General features: G+C 44.0%; 1 protein-coding gene across 4 annotated transcripts in view; it reads right to left on the reverse strand.

The window, feature by feature from the left end:
- Positions 1-17444, reverse strand: part of EFCAB2 (EF-hand calcium binding domain 2) — a 161620-nt gene that overhangs the window by 62376 nt on the left and 81800 nt on the right. For all 4 annotated transcript variants that reach the window (XM_033200710.1, XM_033200708.1, XM_033200707.1 and 1 more), the window contains exon 3: positions 1827-1899. In XM_033200710.1, the coding sequence (XP_033056601.1) occupies positions 1827-1899 (73 nt within the window). The remainder of the gene's footprint in view (positions 1-1826; positions 1900-17444) is intronic.

A 17444-nucleotide genomic window follows, 5' to 3' on the forward strand; every position in this document is an offset into this window, starting at 1 on the left:
AGTAACAGTTGATTCCTCGGTTATTAAATTTAATCCTCATAAAATCACTTTCATATTATTATACTCCTTTTGCAGATGTGAAACCAAGCTTTGAAGGATTAAGTGGCTCACGGAAGGCCACATGGCTCTAAGTTGTAACTGTGGAGTTTGAACTCAGATCTTCTAGTATTAGATGTGGTATTTGGTCTACTTTGGCACAGAAGCCCATAGATCAGGAGTTGGCAAACTTTTTCTGCAAATGCCAGATGGTAAATATCTTGAGCTTTCCAAGCCATAGGTTCTGAACTACTGAACTCTGCCTGTGTAGTCAGTAGTTCTATATCAACCATAGATAATATACAAATAAATGAGTTTAGCTGTGTTTCAGTGAAACTTTATTTATATGCACATGTGGTGGGCAGGATTTGGCCAGGGGCCATGATTTGCTAACTCCTGATAGAGATTAAAACGTACAAACAAACCATAAAGGGACTAGACTCTAGAGATTCTCCTTTTCTGACCTTCGGAGGTATTTTTCATTATTGCTCCACTTACTATCCTGAGCATGTGATGATTATGATTTAGCTGTAAATTCATCCTTTAGTTCTTACCTCTTCCACAGTGCCAGCTCGCTTCTCCCTAACCCTAGTTCCAGCTTTGTGCAGATACACTTTAAGGCAGTAATCAGTATCTTTGTTTAATGTGAGCACCAATTCAGGAAAAACAAGCTTTTTCTCTTACTCTTGGTAAAAACAGCTTTACTGAACCCCAAAAGGTAAAAACAATGTGTTCTTACAACTTAGATTCCTTACCGAACATTTCCAAATGCTTAAAAACATTGCTACTGCTTTTTGGTCACCAAGGTGCTAATATCTGTGCAGCAGAATCATCTTTCTAACCTTCCATTCCTTAACTTTATATGATGCTTTAGGATTCAAAACATGTATTCTTGTACCTTCTTTCATTTATCTTTGAAGCAAACTTTGAACTAGTTATTATTATGGAGAAACTGATACTCAACAGGGGTTAAGTGACTCACCATGGTCACAATTCCTTCTCTCCAACTTAATATTGAACAAGCAGGTACCGTGCTAGGTGCAAAATAAACAGATAAAATTCCACTTCCTTCCCTGTCTCTCTTATCCCCTTTGCCATCCCCAGACTTCGCCAAAATCTCTGTGCCTAGATAAGCAATTCTGAAAAGATTCTTCTCCTGGCCAGGTAGCTTTTTCCCCGTTAAAGTCTCTGTCGTTGAACCCAATGCTGCATTTGAAACGAGATCAGAGATCTTTCTGGAAAGTCAAACGGAGCAGGAAGCGCTCTCATCTCGGGCTGCTCATCCACTGCCTTATGGGATCCCTCTCTTCATGGACTCCTCTCCACTATTACACATGACTCGTTTTTAAAATTCTTAGACTTTCTGGTCAACGTAAAGTTCATTCTTAATATTTTATTCTGTTTATCATTTGTTCTAAATGTTAGTTTTATTTCCCCAAATAAATAAAAATTCCTTACTGCCTCTGTCAATAGCCTTTCTGCATACGTTCAGCCCCTTGCATCCACTGGCCTGTCTTCAACTGATTTTACAGGGAGGATCATTTCCACAGTGGGTTCTTTATTTGATCAGTTGTGTTACTTGTTCATTGTCATTTCTTCAAGATCTGCTCTTAACTCTTTCAGATTTTGTTGGTTGGCTAATATGAATAGTTATCCTAGTATTTCCACTGAGCACATTCAGTAGTTCAGGGCATTTTTTTTTTTTAGTTTCAGGTAAGGATTGCTTTTAATGACAAGGAGTAGCTGTCACAGAGAGAGCCGGTTGAATGAAACTTTTTCACCCTACTCACCTCTGCAATCAGATCATGCAGCTCTCCTTCAGTAGGGCAGCATCCTAATGACCTGATGATTGTTCCGATCTCTCTGGGGAAAAAAAAAAAAGTTTTCAATGGTTTTAGAATATAAACTCTGAAAAGGCTATGTTTCTCCAAATTACCTCAGAGCATATTGTGTAACGTAGGAAACCAAATCACTCCAATATTGCCTCATGATTATAAAAGAAGTTTTCTGGGGAAAGAAAAAGGAGGCTAAGTGAACCAAAGAAACATGAAAGAAATGGCTTCATTGACTGGCAAACGCCTTGCCTAAGCCAATATAAAAAAGTTCTAGAAAGAAAAAGAAACGTTGGCCATGTACCAACTGACTTTAAGTGTTACTTAACTCTTTTGAGCCTCAGTTTCCACACCTGTAAAATGGGGATGATAATGTCTACCGCAGAGTTTTGCGGTGAAGTTGACATTAGTATCAGAGCGTTAAAAGCATGGCCTCTAGCACCAAACCACTAGGGTTCAAATCCCAGCTCTGTGACTTACTGGATTGGAGAGGTCACCTACGTAATCAATGTGCACATAAGCCTACCTGGTAGGTAAAACACAGTGACTTCCTTCAAACACTAAGAACCAGGATGGGGGACACACTAAGGGTTAAATAAGAAGAGCTATCATAAAACAAAGCACATCTCCTGGCAGAGCAGCTACTCAATAAATATTAGTTATTCACCTCTCCCTGCCCCCATCATAATGTAGTTCAATTCCACAAATAACCTAATAGAAGTATAAATGCTATTCAGTACTCTCTGAATATTAAGACAGGGGATGTGTAATTGATTACAAAATATTTCCATTCAAAATTATTAAAATTAAAGTTGTAATGTTTGAAAATTAATTTAATTTCACAAATATTCACTTAACTAGAATAGTTAATTTCTTTACCATTCTGGATAATTTTAGCGGTATTATATTTACTCCCTATTTTACAAAGAAAACATTTTAGGCTGGGCGCGGTGGCTCAAGCCTGTAATCCCAGCACTTTGGGAGGCCGAGACGGGCGGATCATGAGGTCAGGAGATCGAGACCATCCTGGCTAACACGGTGAAACCCCGTCTCTACTAAAAAAATACAAAAAATTAGCCGGCGAGATGGCGGGCGCCTGTAGTCCCAGCTACTCGGGAGGCTGAGGCGAGAGAATGGCGTAAACCCGGAGGTGGAGCTTGCAGTGAGCTGAGATCCGGCCACTGCACTCCAGCCTGGGCGACAGAGCGAGACTCCGTCTCAACAACAAAAAAAAAAAAAAAAAAAAAGAAAACATTTTAAATAAGAATTTTAAATTTCTTCACTGAAACAGGTTGCAGAATGAGTATCAACTTGAAAGTAAAATCTAAAGTCAGTAGCTATGGAATATAGGATTCTTTTCACTTACTTTCTTCTTAACAAATGAAGGGCCAAAAAAACAAGTACTATCCTCACGTCAAGTATATTTCCTTGTTTTCCCTGTTTTCTTGGTTTTTTTTCTTTCATATAGCAAAGGTATTATTATTATTATTATTATTATTATAATAAAAGGTCTCACTTTCGTTGCCCACGCTAGAGTGCCGCGATGCAATCTCGGCTCACTGCAGCCTTGACTTCCCAAAACTCAGGTGATCCTCCCACCACAGCCTCCCAAGTAGCTGGGGCTACAGATGGGCGCCACCGCGCCCGGCTAATCGCACACTCTCACACTTATGCAGGCAAGAGTTTCGAAGCAGGGCAACACAAATCTCACATTCTCACACTGCTTGGAGCTAACTAAGTTGGTCTCAGGGAGGTAGAGAGTAGAATGGTGGTTACCAGAGGCTGGGAAGGGAAGAGGAAAAGGAGGACAAAGAGAAATTGGGTTAATAAGAACAAAAATATAGTTAGATAGAAGAAGTAAGTTCTAGTATTTGATAGTACAGTAGGAAAATTACAGTTAACAATAATTTATTCTATTTCCAAAACAGCAAGAAGAGAAGAATTATAATGTTCCCAACACAAAGATAAACGTTTGAGGTGATGGATACCCCAGTTACCCTGACTTGACCATTACACATTGTATGCAGGTATCAAAATAGCACATGGACCTCATACATATGTACAACCATGGTATCTCGATTTTTTAATTACCAAAAAAAAAAAAAAGATTTTTGAAGGGAGACAAGATGGGGGAAAAGACAAATTCTAGGCCCACGCTAGACCAAACAGCAGCCACCAACTACATCTAGCGATTACGCATTTGAAATGTGATGACTACAAATGGACATGTTGCCAGTGTAAAACACACACTGACTTCAAAAGCTTAGTATGAAAAAGAAAATGCAAAATAGCTCATTAATAATTTTTAATATTGGTTACATGTTGAAATAACATTTTAGACACATTGGGTTAGATAAGATACATTGTTAAAATTAATTTTACTTGTGTTAAATTATTAGGTTCGTGTGAAATTGCGGGTTTGCCATTAAAAGGGCAAAAACTGCAATTACTTTTGCACCAACCTACAAGTTTAGCCTAAAGCTGCCTCCTTACATGTTTTAAGCTTGACCTAGAGGTTTCTGCATATATAGCGAACTGCAGCCTAACTGGATGTTGTTACAGACATAACCTACTCATGCTCCAGTCACAGCATTTCGGCCAATCACAGCCAATGCTTCAAACTTTGTTCAAAGGAGGCCAACTTCAAGCTGTAACTAGGCCAGCTGCTTCTGCACCTCGCTTCCATTTCCCGCACATCACTTTTCCTTTTCTTGGAGAGGTGAACTGATTCTCAGATGGTTCTTTGCTCAATTAAATTCTGTTAAATTCCATTCGTCTAAAGTTTTTCTTTCAACAACCTGTTTCTTTTTTACTTAAAAAAATGTGGCTAACAGAAAATGGAAAATGATGTACTACGCAAACTCTTTCTGCACAGGGCTTTTCTAGGGAAGAGCTTCCATCAGGAGTCAGACTGTGAGAAGAGAGCAGATAAGGAGAAAGTGAGAATTGTACTGTGCTGCGTCAGCTACAGAAGCCTCCTTGCTCCTCTCTGAGAGACTCCCAGCTACTCAGGAGGCTGAGGCAGGAGAATCACTTGAACCCAGGAGGCGAAGGTTGCAGTGCGTTGACACGGCGCCACTGCACTCCAGCCTGGGCAACAGAGTGACAGTCTTTCTCAAAAAAAAAAAAAAAAAAAAGTGTTAAGCAAATGTAAGGTGTGGAAATTTGTGTCACAGTCTCATATACGGTACTTGAGTAACCTGAGTATAAAATGTCTACCTTGGGTACAGTATTGACAGGATACACGAAGAGCTGGTAACATTCACTGGAGGGTGGAGAACGCCTTGGAGAGAGTGGGTGGCAGGGGCACAGGCTGGAGGAAGTCCTTTCACCATCTACCTTTTGAATCGTTTGTATTACAAACAAATGAATACATACATTTTAAATTAAGTACCTTAGTCCCAGCTACTAGGCAGGCTGGGGCAGGAGGACGGCTGGAGGCTACGGGTTCAAGGCTGCAGTGAGCTATTACACACCTGTAAATGGCTACTGCACTCCAGCCTGGGCAGCACAGCAAGACCCTGTCTCTAAAAACATTTTTAAATAAAACAACTTAGAACTTCATAAAATGAATATTCTGCCTGGATGATAAAAGGCTATAATTGTCTTCAACACGTAAGAGAAGCACAGTCTGACCCAGGGATAGGCAGCGAGGGGCAAGAAGAGCAAATGAACCTTAGAGAGAGCTGGAAGGAGTTGTCAGACTTCATGAGGGAGAGGAAGGTCAGAAGAGTTAAGAATTTCTTATCAGTTGGTAATGAGTTACCAATATCAAGGACTGCATCAATCACTGAGTTCAGAAAACGGAAGGAGAAACAGGTCAGGCGCAGTGGCTCACATCTATAATCCCAGCACTCTGGGAGGCTGAGGGTGGGAGGATCACTTGAAGCCAGGATTTCGAGACCAGCCTGGGCAACACAGCAAGATCACCATGTCTGCAAAAAATTCTAAAATTAGTTGAGTGTGGTGGCATGTGCCTGTAGTCCCAGCTACTCAGGAGACAGAGATGGGAGGATCGGTTGAGCCGAGGAGTTCAAGGCTGCAGTGGACTACGATCCTGCAATTGTACTCCAGCCCGGGTGACAGAGTGAGATCTGTCTCTAAAAGAAATACCAATAAATGTGCAAAATAAATAAAAATAAAAATTTCAAAAGGAAGTAAAAAAGTTTGGGTGGAGGGAGATGAAGAGTTCAATCTGGGACATGCTGAATTTCCAACATGCTTGTTCTTGCTGGTTATGCCATGAAAACCCTGACCATCTCTCAGGGTTACGTCGCAGTGAGCAGCCTCGAGAGATGACGCAATGTCTCCCTCCAGGCCAAAGAGCAGGCTTGCTTCCTGCTTGCTATAAAAGCAGTAGATATCCCCTGTTCTGTTCCCCGAAATTCTCTGTTCTGAAAGCTCTGTTCCCTTTCTGTAATGGCAACCATTGCCTGTGCAGGCATCCAGCCGGGCCCATCACCACAAAAAGGTGAGGGCAGGAGAAACTGTCACCCACAAGCTGATGCTCATGTTGCCTGCTGTGCCAAGAGGAATGAAGTCCTTTGTCACTGACCCAGGAGTCTCAAGTCTTGTGCCAACATCCATGGCACAGTAACAAGCTAACTTACTGGCTTACAAGTGGGGTAAAATCAAACCACAGACTTGATACTCGTAAGAGTGTGAAGTGCAGGAGAAGGATCTGGCTGGAGACGTGGATCTGGTCATGAAGGCACAGGAGCAGAAGAATTCCTCTAAGTAGAATGTATTGGCTGGGAAAGACAGGGAAGAGGTCTGAGGAGTACCCACATTCAAGGAATGATCCAAGAAAGAGGAACCTGCATGAGAGACGGAGCAGAAGAGCCAGAGAGGGAAGTGAACATCCAGGAGAGAGCCGTGGCACAGAGGTTAAGGAAAAAGAAAATCGAAAGTCATCCTTGGCTTTCCAATGCTGCTGAGAGGTCAAGGAAGGTAAATTCTGAGAAATATCCACTGGAGTTAGTAAAAAAGGAGATCAGCTCTGATTTGACAAGGGCAGTCTCTGTTGAAGGTGGAGGAGAAAGTAGATTGCAGTGGGTCAAGAAGTAAAGGGGAGAAGTCAGGTGTGATGGCAGGTGCCTGCAGTCCCAGCTACTCAGGAGGCTGAGGTGCAAGGATTGCTCGAGCCCGGGGGAAGTGGGGGTGAAGGTTGCAGTGAGCAGAGATCACAATGTGAACAGCCAGTGCGCTCGGCACTCCAGCCTGGGCAACATACACAGACCCCCACATCAAAAAACAAACAAACAAAAATCCCAAAAACAAACAGAAGTAAAGGGGAGGGAAGGGGTGTCTGGAGAGGAACATGGTGTTAAAGAGGATGTTTTTTCTTTTTTGATACTGAAAACCTGAAAGATGCAAGCATATTTCAATGCTACTGGGAATGAGCCCTTGCAAAGAAGGCTGATGAGGGCGTTGTTCACCAGGTGGGTGGACTTCAGGCTGATGAGGGCGTTGTTCACCGGGTAGGTGGGCTTCAGGCTGATGAGGGCCTTGTTCACCGGGTGGGTGGGCTTCAGGCTGATAAGGGCATTGTTCACTGGGTGGGTGGGCTTCCGGAGAAGGTGAGAAGGCCTGAGCCACTTAGTGCTCAGTGTTCTCGCAGCCACCCCCATCCTAAGTCCTGCCACCTGCAAGTTGCTACATGTAAGAGAACGGCAAGTTCTTCCCGATCACAGGAAATTTCCCTCTCCCGCTTTCCACATCCCCTTGAGGAACCAATCACCATCCTCTTCTTTGCTGAGCAAATCTGCTACGGTCTCACCTGCCCGGGTAGACCACAGAAAACAAAGCCTACATGATGGAACATCTTCCAGGCAGTAAGCAACTTCTTTCTCTCTAGTCTCGAATAACAAAGGCCTCATGATATAAGAAAAAAAGGCAGATTATTTTGCTGATGAGGCCAGAGTGGCCTAAAGAACAATAACCATGGCTTCCTCAAGAACTCACCCTGTACACCCACAAACTGCTCCACGAGCTCACCTACATCTCACCCACCTTCTTCTCTTCCTCTACTGCACTGGACGAGCTTCCTTCCTCTCCATGAGCTCACCTACATCTCACCCACCTTCTTCTCTTCCTCTGCTGCACTGGACAAGCTTCCTTCCTCTCCACGAGCTCACCTACATCTCACCCACCTTTTTCTCCTCCTCTGCTTCACCGACGAGCCTCCTTCCTCTTGTGGAAAGCGAAGTCCTCATTGAGCTCTGGGGCCCTGGAAGCTGTGCTAAGGCTCCCTGTGGCTGGGCCTCGTGTAGACGACATGGATGCTGTCCCTGTCTCAGGCTTAGACAGCTCATGAACACAATGCTTTTCCTCTCTCTACTTTCTCCCAGAGACTGCACTAAGCCTTGGGGTCCCAGAACAGCAAGTCTTCTCTGAGTATCATTGATGGGTTCTTAGAAACTGCAACTGTAAGCAAAAGGACATATAACAAAACCATTTCTTTTCTCATTAACTTTGTAACAACATTATTCAGACTTGCTATATGTCATTTCATTTAAAGGTGCAGTTTACAACAACTGATTGAAAGGTTAAGAGAAAACTTACTGTACAATATAAGAGACTAAAAGAAGCCACAAAAACTGCTAACTTTTTATTGGTCTTGACAAGTAGGGGTACAAGATTTAATCGGACTTAGAAAAGTAATGTGACTTATCTGTTCTCTCAAGTTGTAGCATACAATTCCTGTCTGTAGCCCTAGTTTGTCTTTGGAAACGGGATGATGAAGAAACTCGCATATAAAGACTTCGCTGTCCTCTGTGTAGCACAGGGCAAGGTCCTCTGCTGAGAGCGACAGGGACGGAAGAAAAGAGACAGTCTGAGCTGTGTCTGGGCTCCCTCTAGTACTTAACATCACCACAACTTGCTGCCAGGCCCGTATATCTCAAGATGGCAAGCCTCCTCCTCACTCTCACATTCAAAAACCTGCCCTTCTCCTGATGTGCTGGATATTTCTGGGTGCCCCTTAGAGACCCCCTCTATTCTTCTCCACCTGCCCAGTTTCTCCATCTGACTGACCTCTGCTTTTGTGCCAGGCTCCCTTGCCTCAGGCTCCCTGCTGTGCACAGTCAACACGAGGCATGGCGTGCATCCTCTACTGCGGCGTAACAAGCTGCCTGCCACAGAGGGACGGAATCAGCAAGGGCTTATTCTTTTCCACCATTCTGCGGGTTGGCTGCGTGGTTCCTCCACTAGTATGGCCTAGGCTCACTCGTGGAGCTGTGCTCGGCAGTTCATCTACACACAGCTGCTCAATCCTCCACACTCAGCCACTCAAAATGGCCACTGTCACCACCCTGAACTCTCCGGGCCCTTCACCCTCCATTCTGCCTCCTGTTAATCCATAACCCTGAACATCTCTAATTTTCACTTTCTTTGTTCCTGCAAAGCACTGCTGCAATAAAAAATAAAATAAAATAAAATAAAATAAAATACCATGGCCTACTACAGATGCACCCCATCCAACATCAAATCTGTCCTGGCTGTGGCCTAACAATCCTCTCAGTCGTCTGCTGACCTCCTGGCAAACTCCCTCAAAACAGCTATTCTGGAGCATCTCTTACCTCAAGCTCCAAAGTACTCACTCCCTTCATCTCAGAAAACGTCCTTATCACCCATTTCACCCAACAGATGTGAACTGCACAATCACTGGGTGCTATGATTAATCCTCATGTCACCTTTACAGTCGCTGACTTTGTACCACTTTAGAGGAATGTCCTATAGCTCTTGCCTCGTGCTCTTAGCCTTGGAGAAATTAAAAGTGCTCCTCCTCAATGAAGTAAATCTACCGCTTAGTTTTTTGTTTCCACACTCAGCTCTTGCTCTTCACATGCTTACCTCTCCCTCTCAGTATCTTCATTCTTTTCTTTCTTAGCTGTTTCCTCTTTTGCCTTGAAATATTCAAGTATCTTCCTTATCTTGAACAAAATTGATAGGTGCTTTGCCACTCTCAACCATTCTATTTCCAGACTTCCTTTCACTAATCACAGTATTTCTTCTAAATGGCTTATCTTGTACCTGTCGGCTTCACGTCGCACTCATCCACCCCACGCCTCACCACTGCAGAATCCTGCCGTCACTAGCCTTCCACTGCCCAGCCAGCCAATGTCTCCCTCCCACTCCCTCGTTTCCCTTCTCATCTCCACTTCCCTTTCTCCAGTAACCTCCTTACTGTGCCTACCCCCATGCTTCTGGCTGCAAAATAATCTCCACAGTTTTGTCTTCCTTTTTGGTGGGGTGGGGGGGTTGGGTTGGGTTGGGGGGACAGGGTCTTGCTCTGTTATCCAGGCTGGAGAAGTGGCACGATCACACTCACTACAGACTCAAAATCCTGGGCTCAAGTGATTCCTGCCTCGGCCTTCCAAGCAGCTGAGACTACAAGTACACATCATCACGCCCAGCTGATTTTTTTTTAATAGAGACGGGGTCTCGCTATGTTGCCCAGGCTGGTCTTGAACTCCTGGGCTCAAGTGATCCTCCCACCTCAGCCTCCCAAAGTACTGGGATTAAAGGTACGAGCCTGGCCAGGTTGCTACAGTTTAAAATATTACAGAAGGTGGCCTGGCCAACATGGCAAGAACCCATCTCCACAAAAAATTTTTAAAAAATTATTGGGAGGCCAGGCACGGTGGCTCACGCCTGTAATCCCAGCACTTTGGGAGGCCAAGGCAGGCGGATCACTAGGTCAGGAGTTCAAGACCAGCCTGGCCAATATGGCAAAACCCTGTCTCTACTAAAAATACAAAAATTAGTTGGGTGTGGTGGCGCATGCCTGTAATCCCAGCTACTTGGGAGACTGAGGCAGCAGAATCACTTGAACCCAGGAGGCGGAGGCTGCAGTGAGCCGATATTGTGCTACTGCACTCTCTAGCCTGGGTGACAGAGTGAGATTCAGTCTCAAAAAAAAAAAAAAATTACTGGGGTGTGGGTGTGGTGGTACATGCCTGTAGTCCCAGCTACTTGGGGGAGGATTACTTGAGCCCAGGAGGTTGAGGCTGCAGTGACCCGTGAAACTCTGTCTCAAAATAAATAAATAAAATATTACAGAAGGCTGAGAGAATAAGCAGAGTCTTAGATCTGGACAAAAAGAAGCCCCCTGACCTTAATAAGAGCACTTGCAGAGGAGAAAAAGAGGAAGAAGAAACTCCAGAAGCGAGCCAGCAAAAAGAAAATTTAGATCATAAGTAGAGAGTACACCATGGAGAACTACGGCTACGAAAGAGAATGCACATCCTAACCAATAGCTGAGAGTCCCACAGCACTCACCGTGTGCCAGGGACTGCTCTGACACGGTCACCCACAGATTAACTCACTGAACCCTCACAACAACTAGGAGGGAGGTACTACTATTGCCTCCACTTTACAGATAGAAAACTAAAGCTCAAAGACATTAAATAACTTGTCAGGGATCACATAGAGTTAATCTTCAGGCAGTGACCCCATGGCACTAGGGAAATACAGGTAAGAGCTGGGGGAGAAGTCTGACAAGAAGGATGAACATAAAACAGGGATGAGGGCCGGGCGCGGTGGCTCACGTCTGTAATCCCAGGACTTTGGGAGGCCAAGGCGGGCGGATCACCTGAGGTCAGGAGTTCGGGACCAGCCTGGCCAACATGGTGAAACCCCATCTCTACTAACAAGAGCGAAACTCCGTCTCAAAAAAAAAAAGAAAGAAAGAAAAAAAAGAACAAAACGGGGGTAAGAACAATAGAAAGCCACTCACAATGGGAGAAAAGTAGATTACGTAGCTTTCTGGCTCAAGAATGAACATCTCCTCTAAGTCTTCTAGGAGGAACAGTCCTCACATCCCTCTCCCCTTATACCAGGATCAAGATCTGCATGGATGTGAGAAAAAATAGCCTCTAGCCATCAGGTTCCTGTTAGCAGAATCCAGTTCAACAGTGTCTTATGACGTGTGCCAGACCCTGGTGTAAGGTGCTTTACATATTCTTCCTCATGACAGCTGTGTGCGATAGGTACTAGTTTACAGATGAGGAAAAATGAATCACAGAAAGGTTAAGAAATTTTCCCAAGATCACACTGGGAGCAAATGGTAGAAACGGGATTCACAACCCAGTCTAGCACCCATGCCACCCGCCACTGCAACTGCTGCCTCTCATAAATCTCAGTCATGCATTCAGACTTAAAGGAGAACTTCCTAACTATGACACAGTGCTTCCAAAGACAGCTGTGGGTATCCCACCCCACGGGAGCTCTCGCCATAGATCCAGGGCCACAAACTGTTGACCCAAGTGACAAACTTGGCCATCAGATATTTTTTGTTGTTGTTTTTGTTTTTTATTTCTTCTTATTTCCGTTTTCTTTAGTCTAGGATTGGCATGTTTATTTGTTTAGGTGGGGCATGCACACATGTCATGAGCACTGCACGAACTCTGATTCTCACTTTTATATCACAGGCTGGCCCCCATAAGAATTTGCGTGTATCACTCCCAGAAAATATCAGTTTTGTACTGTTTAGAAATTTACCAGCAAGAAGCAGAGGAATGAGCCAAATGACATCTTAACCCAAGTGCTCTGACTCTTAAGATTATTTTTAAGAAACACACAGACACTGTGGCTTATGTAAGAGAATGTTCTTGTCTTAGAAGACCCCCACTGAGGCCGGGCACAGTGGCTCACGCCTGTAATCCCAACACTTTGGGAGGCCAAGGTGGGCGGATCACTTGAGGCCAGGAGTTCGAGACCAGCCTGGCCCACATGGCAAAACCTTGTCTCTACTAAAAATACAAAAATTAGCCAGGCATGATGTTGCACACCTGTAATTCCAGCTACTTGAGAGGCTGAGGCATGAGAATCCCTTGAACCCGGGAGGTAGAGGTTGCAGTGAGTCGAGATTGAGCCACTGCACTCCCATCTGGGTGACGGAGTGGGACACTGTCTCAAAAAAAAAAAGAAAGGAAGGAAGACCCCAATGGTGCACACCTGTAGTCCAAGCTACTTGGGAAGCTGGGGTAGAAGGACCACTTAAGCCCAGGAGTTCACGTCCATTTCCCACCTGGACAATATAGCCAGACACCTTTCTCTAAAAAAAAAAGAAAGAAAGAAAGAAAGAAAGAAAGAAAGAAAGAAGATCCACCGTGAACCTTTTCCAGGAGAGGTTACAATGTTTACAATTTACTCTCAAATAGTCTAGCAAAATGGTGATGATGAAAATAACAATAATAATAAAATGTATAAATACGTACGTGTGTTTGTGCATATATGGAGAGAAACGGGGGGAGAAGGAGAAGGAGAAAGAGGAGGTGAAAACAAATGTGGCAGATCATGAGGGGTTGGTGAATGTGAGTAAAAGTGCGCAGGAGTTCAGGGCACCACTCTTACAGTTTAGAAGTTTGAAATTTTTTAAATAAAAAGACTTTATTTAAAAAAAAAGAGATGCACATTTCACTCTCATTCATCAAAACCACAGTAATAGCAAACAATAACAGAAATCCTGCCTCATATAAATAAACTATTTATAAAACGATTTACTCTTTTGTGTTACACTATCTCTATCACTTTGACTTGAAAAGCTTGTTAGGAAGGATGTCTTAATCCTCAGTTTCATAACAAAATATATTAGTTACAACATTTTCACTCAGTACTTCAGAAACTTGGCAACCCTGGATAGATCTAAAATATTGTTTCCTGAAGTGAAAGTTGAGATGAGGTTGTGTGTCAGTCCACCATTCCTTGCAGGTAAAAGAAAGGCACAGTGGACCCTCAAACAACATGGTGTGAACAGCACAAGTCCACTGAGATGTGGATTTTCTTCTGTCTCTGCCACTCGAAACAAGACCAACCCCTCTTCCTCCTCCTCCTCCTCCTCCGCCTATTCCATGTGAAGATGAGAATGAAGACCTTTGTGACGATCTACCTCCTCTTAATGAGTAGTAAATATATTTTCTCTTTTTTTCTTTTTTTTTTTTTTTTTTAGACAGAGTGCCTCTCTGTCACCCAGACTGGAGTGCAGTGGCACCATCTCGGCTCACTGCAACCTCTGCCTCCAGGGTTCAAGTGATTCCCCTGCCACAGCCTCTCAAGTAGCAGAGATCACAGGTATGTGTCACCACGTTCAGCTAAGTTTACTTTTTATTTTTAGTAGAGACGAGGTTTCACCACGTTGGCCAGGCTGGTCTCAAACTCCTGACCTCAAGTGATCCACCTGCCTTGGCCTTCCAAAGTGCTGGTGCTGGGATTACAGGCGTGAGCCACTGCACCAGCCCCTTATGATTTTCTTAATAATACACATATACATATATTTTGAGATGGAGTCTAGCTCTCTCGACCAGGCTGGAGTGCCGTGGCGCCATCTCTGCTTGCTGCAACCTCCGCCTCCCAGGTTCATGCGATTCTCCTGCCTCAGCCTCCTAAGTAGCAGGGATTACAGGTGCCCGCCACCACACCTGGCTAATTTTTGTATTTTTAGTAGAGATAGGGTTTTACCATGTTGGCCAGGCTGGTCTTGAACTCTTGGCCTCAAGTGATCCGCCTGCCTCAGCCTCCCAAACTGCTGGGATTACAGGTGTGAGCCACCACGCCTGGCCTAATATTTTCTCTTATTAAAGTAACATTAGTTTACTTTAGTGTAAGAATACAGTAGATAATACATATAACATCTAAAATATGTGTTAATTGATGTTTATGTTATCAGTAAGGTTTTCAGTCCACAGCAGGCTGTTAGTTGTGTTTTCGGAGAGTCAAAAGTTATATGTGGGTTTTCAATTGTAGGGGAGATCAGTGCTCCGAACCCCCACACTGCTCAAGAGTCAAGTGTGTATGGAAAAGACGAAGCCCTTTTCATCCTACATGAACGCTGATGAAAGCAGCACTGTGAGGGGCTCCCTGCTGCTGGAAAACATGAGTTTTGAGATGGACTCGGTGCGCTCCAGGCTCGGCTCATCAGCGGAAGCAATGGCTCGCCCTCTAAAGAGGAGCAACGGCTCCCAGCTGAAGGATCACACTGACCTCACCCCAAGGCAGCTCACCAGTCAGGTGCCTTTCAGTGGCAATTCGTTGACGTAGTTGCCCAGTAAAGGCAATATAAGAGAGTAAGTGAGAAGAAAAAAATATAAGGGCAAATGAGGTAGGGGAAGGGAGGTGGTGTTTAAATATTAATCGCCCTTCTCAAATGTTTCTTTCCTCAAATGATAATGGAATGAGATGCATTTATTTCAAAAGGTCTTCCAAATTCCTTGAGATGAGAATAAAAAGAAATTGTAGCAGAAGCAAAAATGACTCAGAGCTTCCCTTGTCCTCCCATGTCCTGAAACATGGGGCTAGAGGCACAAATGACCGAACGATCCTATGCACTATTCTCACATCGTAATTCCGGTGCCAAGGACATGGGAAAACAGCAGGGGGGCCAGGGGGGCCTGTATATGTCCAGATGGTATCAGGATGGAGCTGGGATCCTGGCCACAGTGGAGGAAACCGTATTGCTAACAGTTCGGCCTCAGGAGTAGTGAGGATCCTAAAGGTGAGCTGAGAGTAAAAGAGAAGACGAGAAGGAGCACAAGTCAGGAAAAGATCAGGCCATTAATTCTGAGAAAGAGGATCAAGGTCTGCAAAGGGAGACAGCTGAAGAGAAAAATGTGAAAACACTGAAATCGGTGAAAAGAAAGTTACAGGAGATAGGAAAAACACTTCAGAGCTTAATGATGAAAATCAAAGAAAGAAGTTTAGAAATAAGAAAACAAGACATTAGACAGGAACTAGAAAATGAAACAAAAAGATAAAATAACTGGTAAAATTATATACAATATTAAGGCTGGCTAACCTTTTTCTACTAAATGAGACTTTGAATGAAGTGAATTGATTAAAGATTAAAGTAAAGCTTTAGGCCAGGCTGAGGCAGGGGAATAGGGTCTGGGGCAGGGACCAAGGCCTGTTTCACACTGACTTCCTAGAACTCAATTGAAAGGAAAACCCTATAACTTTCCAGCCTAAGTAATAACAGCACCAGAGGCTGCTCCCTTTGCAAACTCGCCACCTTCTCTGGGAGGCAGATGGGAAATCGGCTGTCTGCAACAAACCAGACTGATTGCAGGCTGTCTTCCTCTGCATCTGTTCACTCCAGCCTCTGAATGGCTGCTGTCCACAACCAATCAGACTGATTGCCTGCCAAGTCTTTGTTTGCATAGAGGTATAACTTTGTAACTTCATCCTAGCCTCTGATTGGCTGTGAGAACCAACTCCTGTTTGCACAGGAGTGTGACCTTTGTAACTTCACTTCAGCCTCTGGTTGACTGCTTTCTGCAACCATTCAGACTGACCACGGGCTACCACTTCATTTACACAGGTGAACATGAAGTGGCCGATGGGAAACTTCTAGCGGGTATTTGGACCCAAGATGATTCTGCATCCGGACCCGGAGCTGCTGCTCTGGCCCGCTCCCACACTGTGGAGTGTCCTTTCATCTTCAATGAAGCCCTGCGTTTGTTCTTTTGTTGCTTCGCACTTTCTTTGCTTTGCTGGGCATTTTGTCCAATTCTTTGTTCAAAATGCCAAGAACCTGGGCAACTTGCAGTCACGACCCTCGACCAGTGACAAGGCAAGGTGGCTCGCACCTGTGATCCCAGCACTGTGGAAGGCTGAGGCGGGAGGACCACCTGTGTCCAGGAGTTCAAGACCACCCTGGGCAATACACTGAGACCCCGTTTCTACACAAAAAATTTAAAATTAGCCAGGCATGGTGGTATGTGGCTGTAGTTCCAGCTACTCTGGAGGCTGAGATGGGAGGATCACTCGAGCAGGTGAAGTTGAAGCTGCAGTGAGCTCTATGATGGTGCCATCACACCGTAGCCTGGTTGGCAGAACAAGACTCTATATCAACATAAATAAATTAAATTAAATTAAATTAAAGCAACTTTTAAAACTATTCTTAACATTATTAAAATTGGTAGATAATTCAAAATTATTAAAGTTATCTTTTCAGACAACTATTTAAGAAACTGAAACCAAGCCGGGCATGGTGGCTCACGCCTGTAATCCCAGCACTTTGTTGTCAGGGGGCCGAGGATTGCTTGAGGTCAGGAGTTCAAGACCAGCCTGACCAACGTGGTGAAACCCATCTCTATTAAACACACACACACACACATAGCCAGGCGTGGTGGCAAGTGCCTGTAATCCCACCTACTCAGGAGGCTGAGGCAGGAGAATCGCTTGAACCCGGGAGGCGGAGCTTGCAGTGAGCTGAGATGGTGCCACTGCACCATCTGTCGACAGAGCAAGACTCCATCTCAAAAAAAGAAAACAAAAAAAAATTAAAAAAATAAAAAATAAATAAAATAAAAAAAGAAAATAAAAATAAATAAATAAATAATAAAATAAAAAAACGGAAACCAATGTAGTAAAATAAAATTAAAATAGCTTTTTAAAGTTTAATAATTCCTTCTTTTACATTTTTGGAGTAGAGAAAAAAGATACAAACTCATTTTGCATACAGTAATGGGCTGGTTATCATTGGCTCCTCATTGGCAAAAAGCCCTGATTTGGAGCCTTTTTTATTTCCATTGTGGTTTTATTTCCATTGTACCAAGATGGATTTCAAGCTGCCAA

This window comes from Trachypithecus francoisi, unplaced genomic scaffold, assembly GCF_009764315.1.
Source record: "Trachypithecus francoisi isolate TF-2019V2 unplaced genomic scaffold, Tfra_2.0 Lachesis_group5, whole genome shotgun sequence".
Lineage (NCBI taxonomy): Eukaryota > Metazoa > Chordata > Mammalia > Primates > Cercopithecidae > Trachypithecus > Trachypithecus francoisi.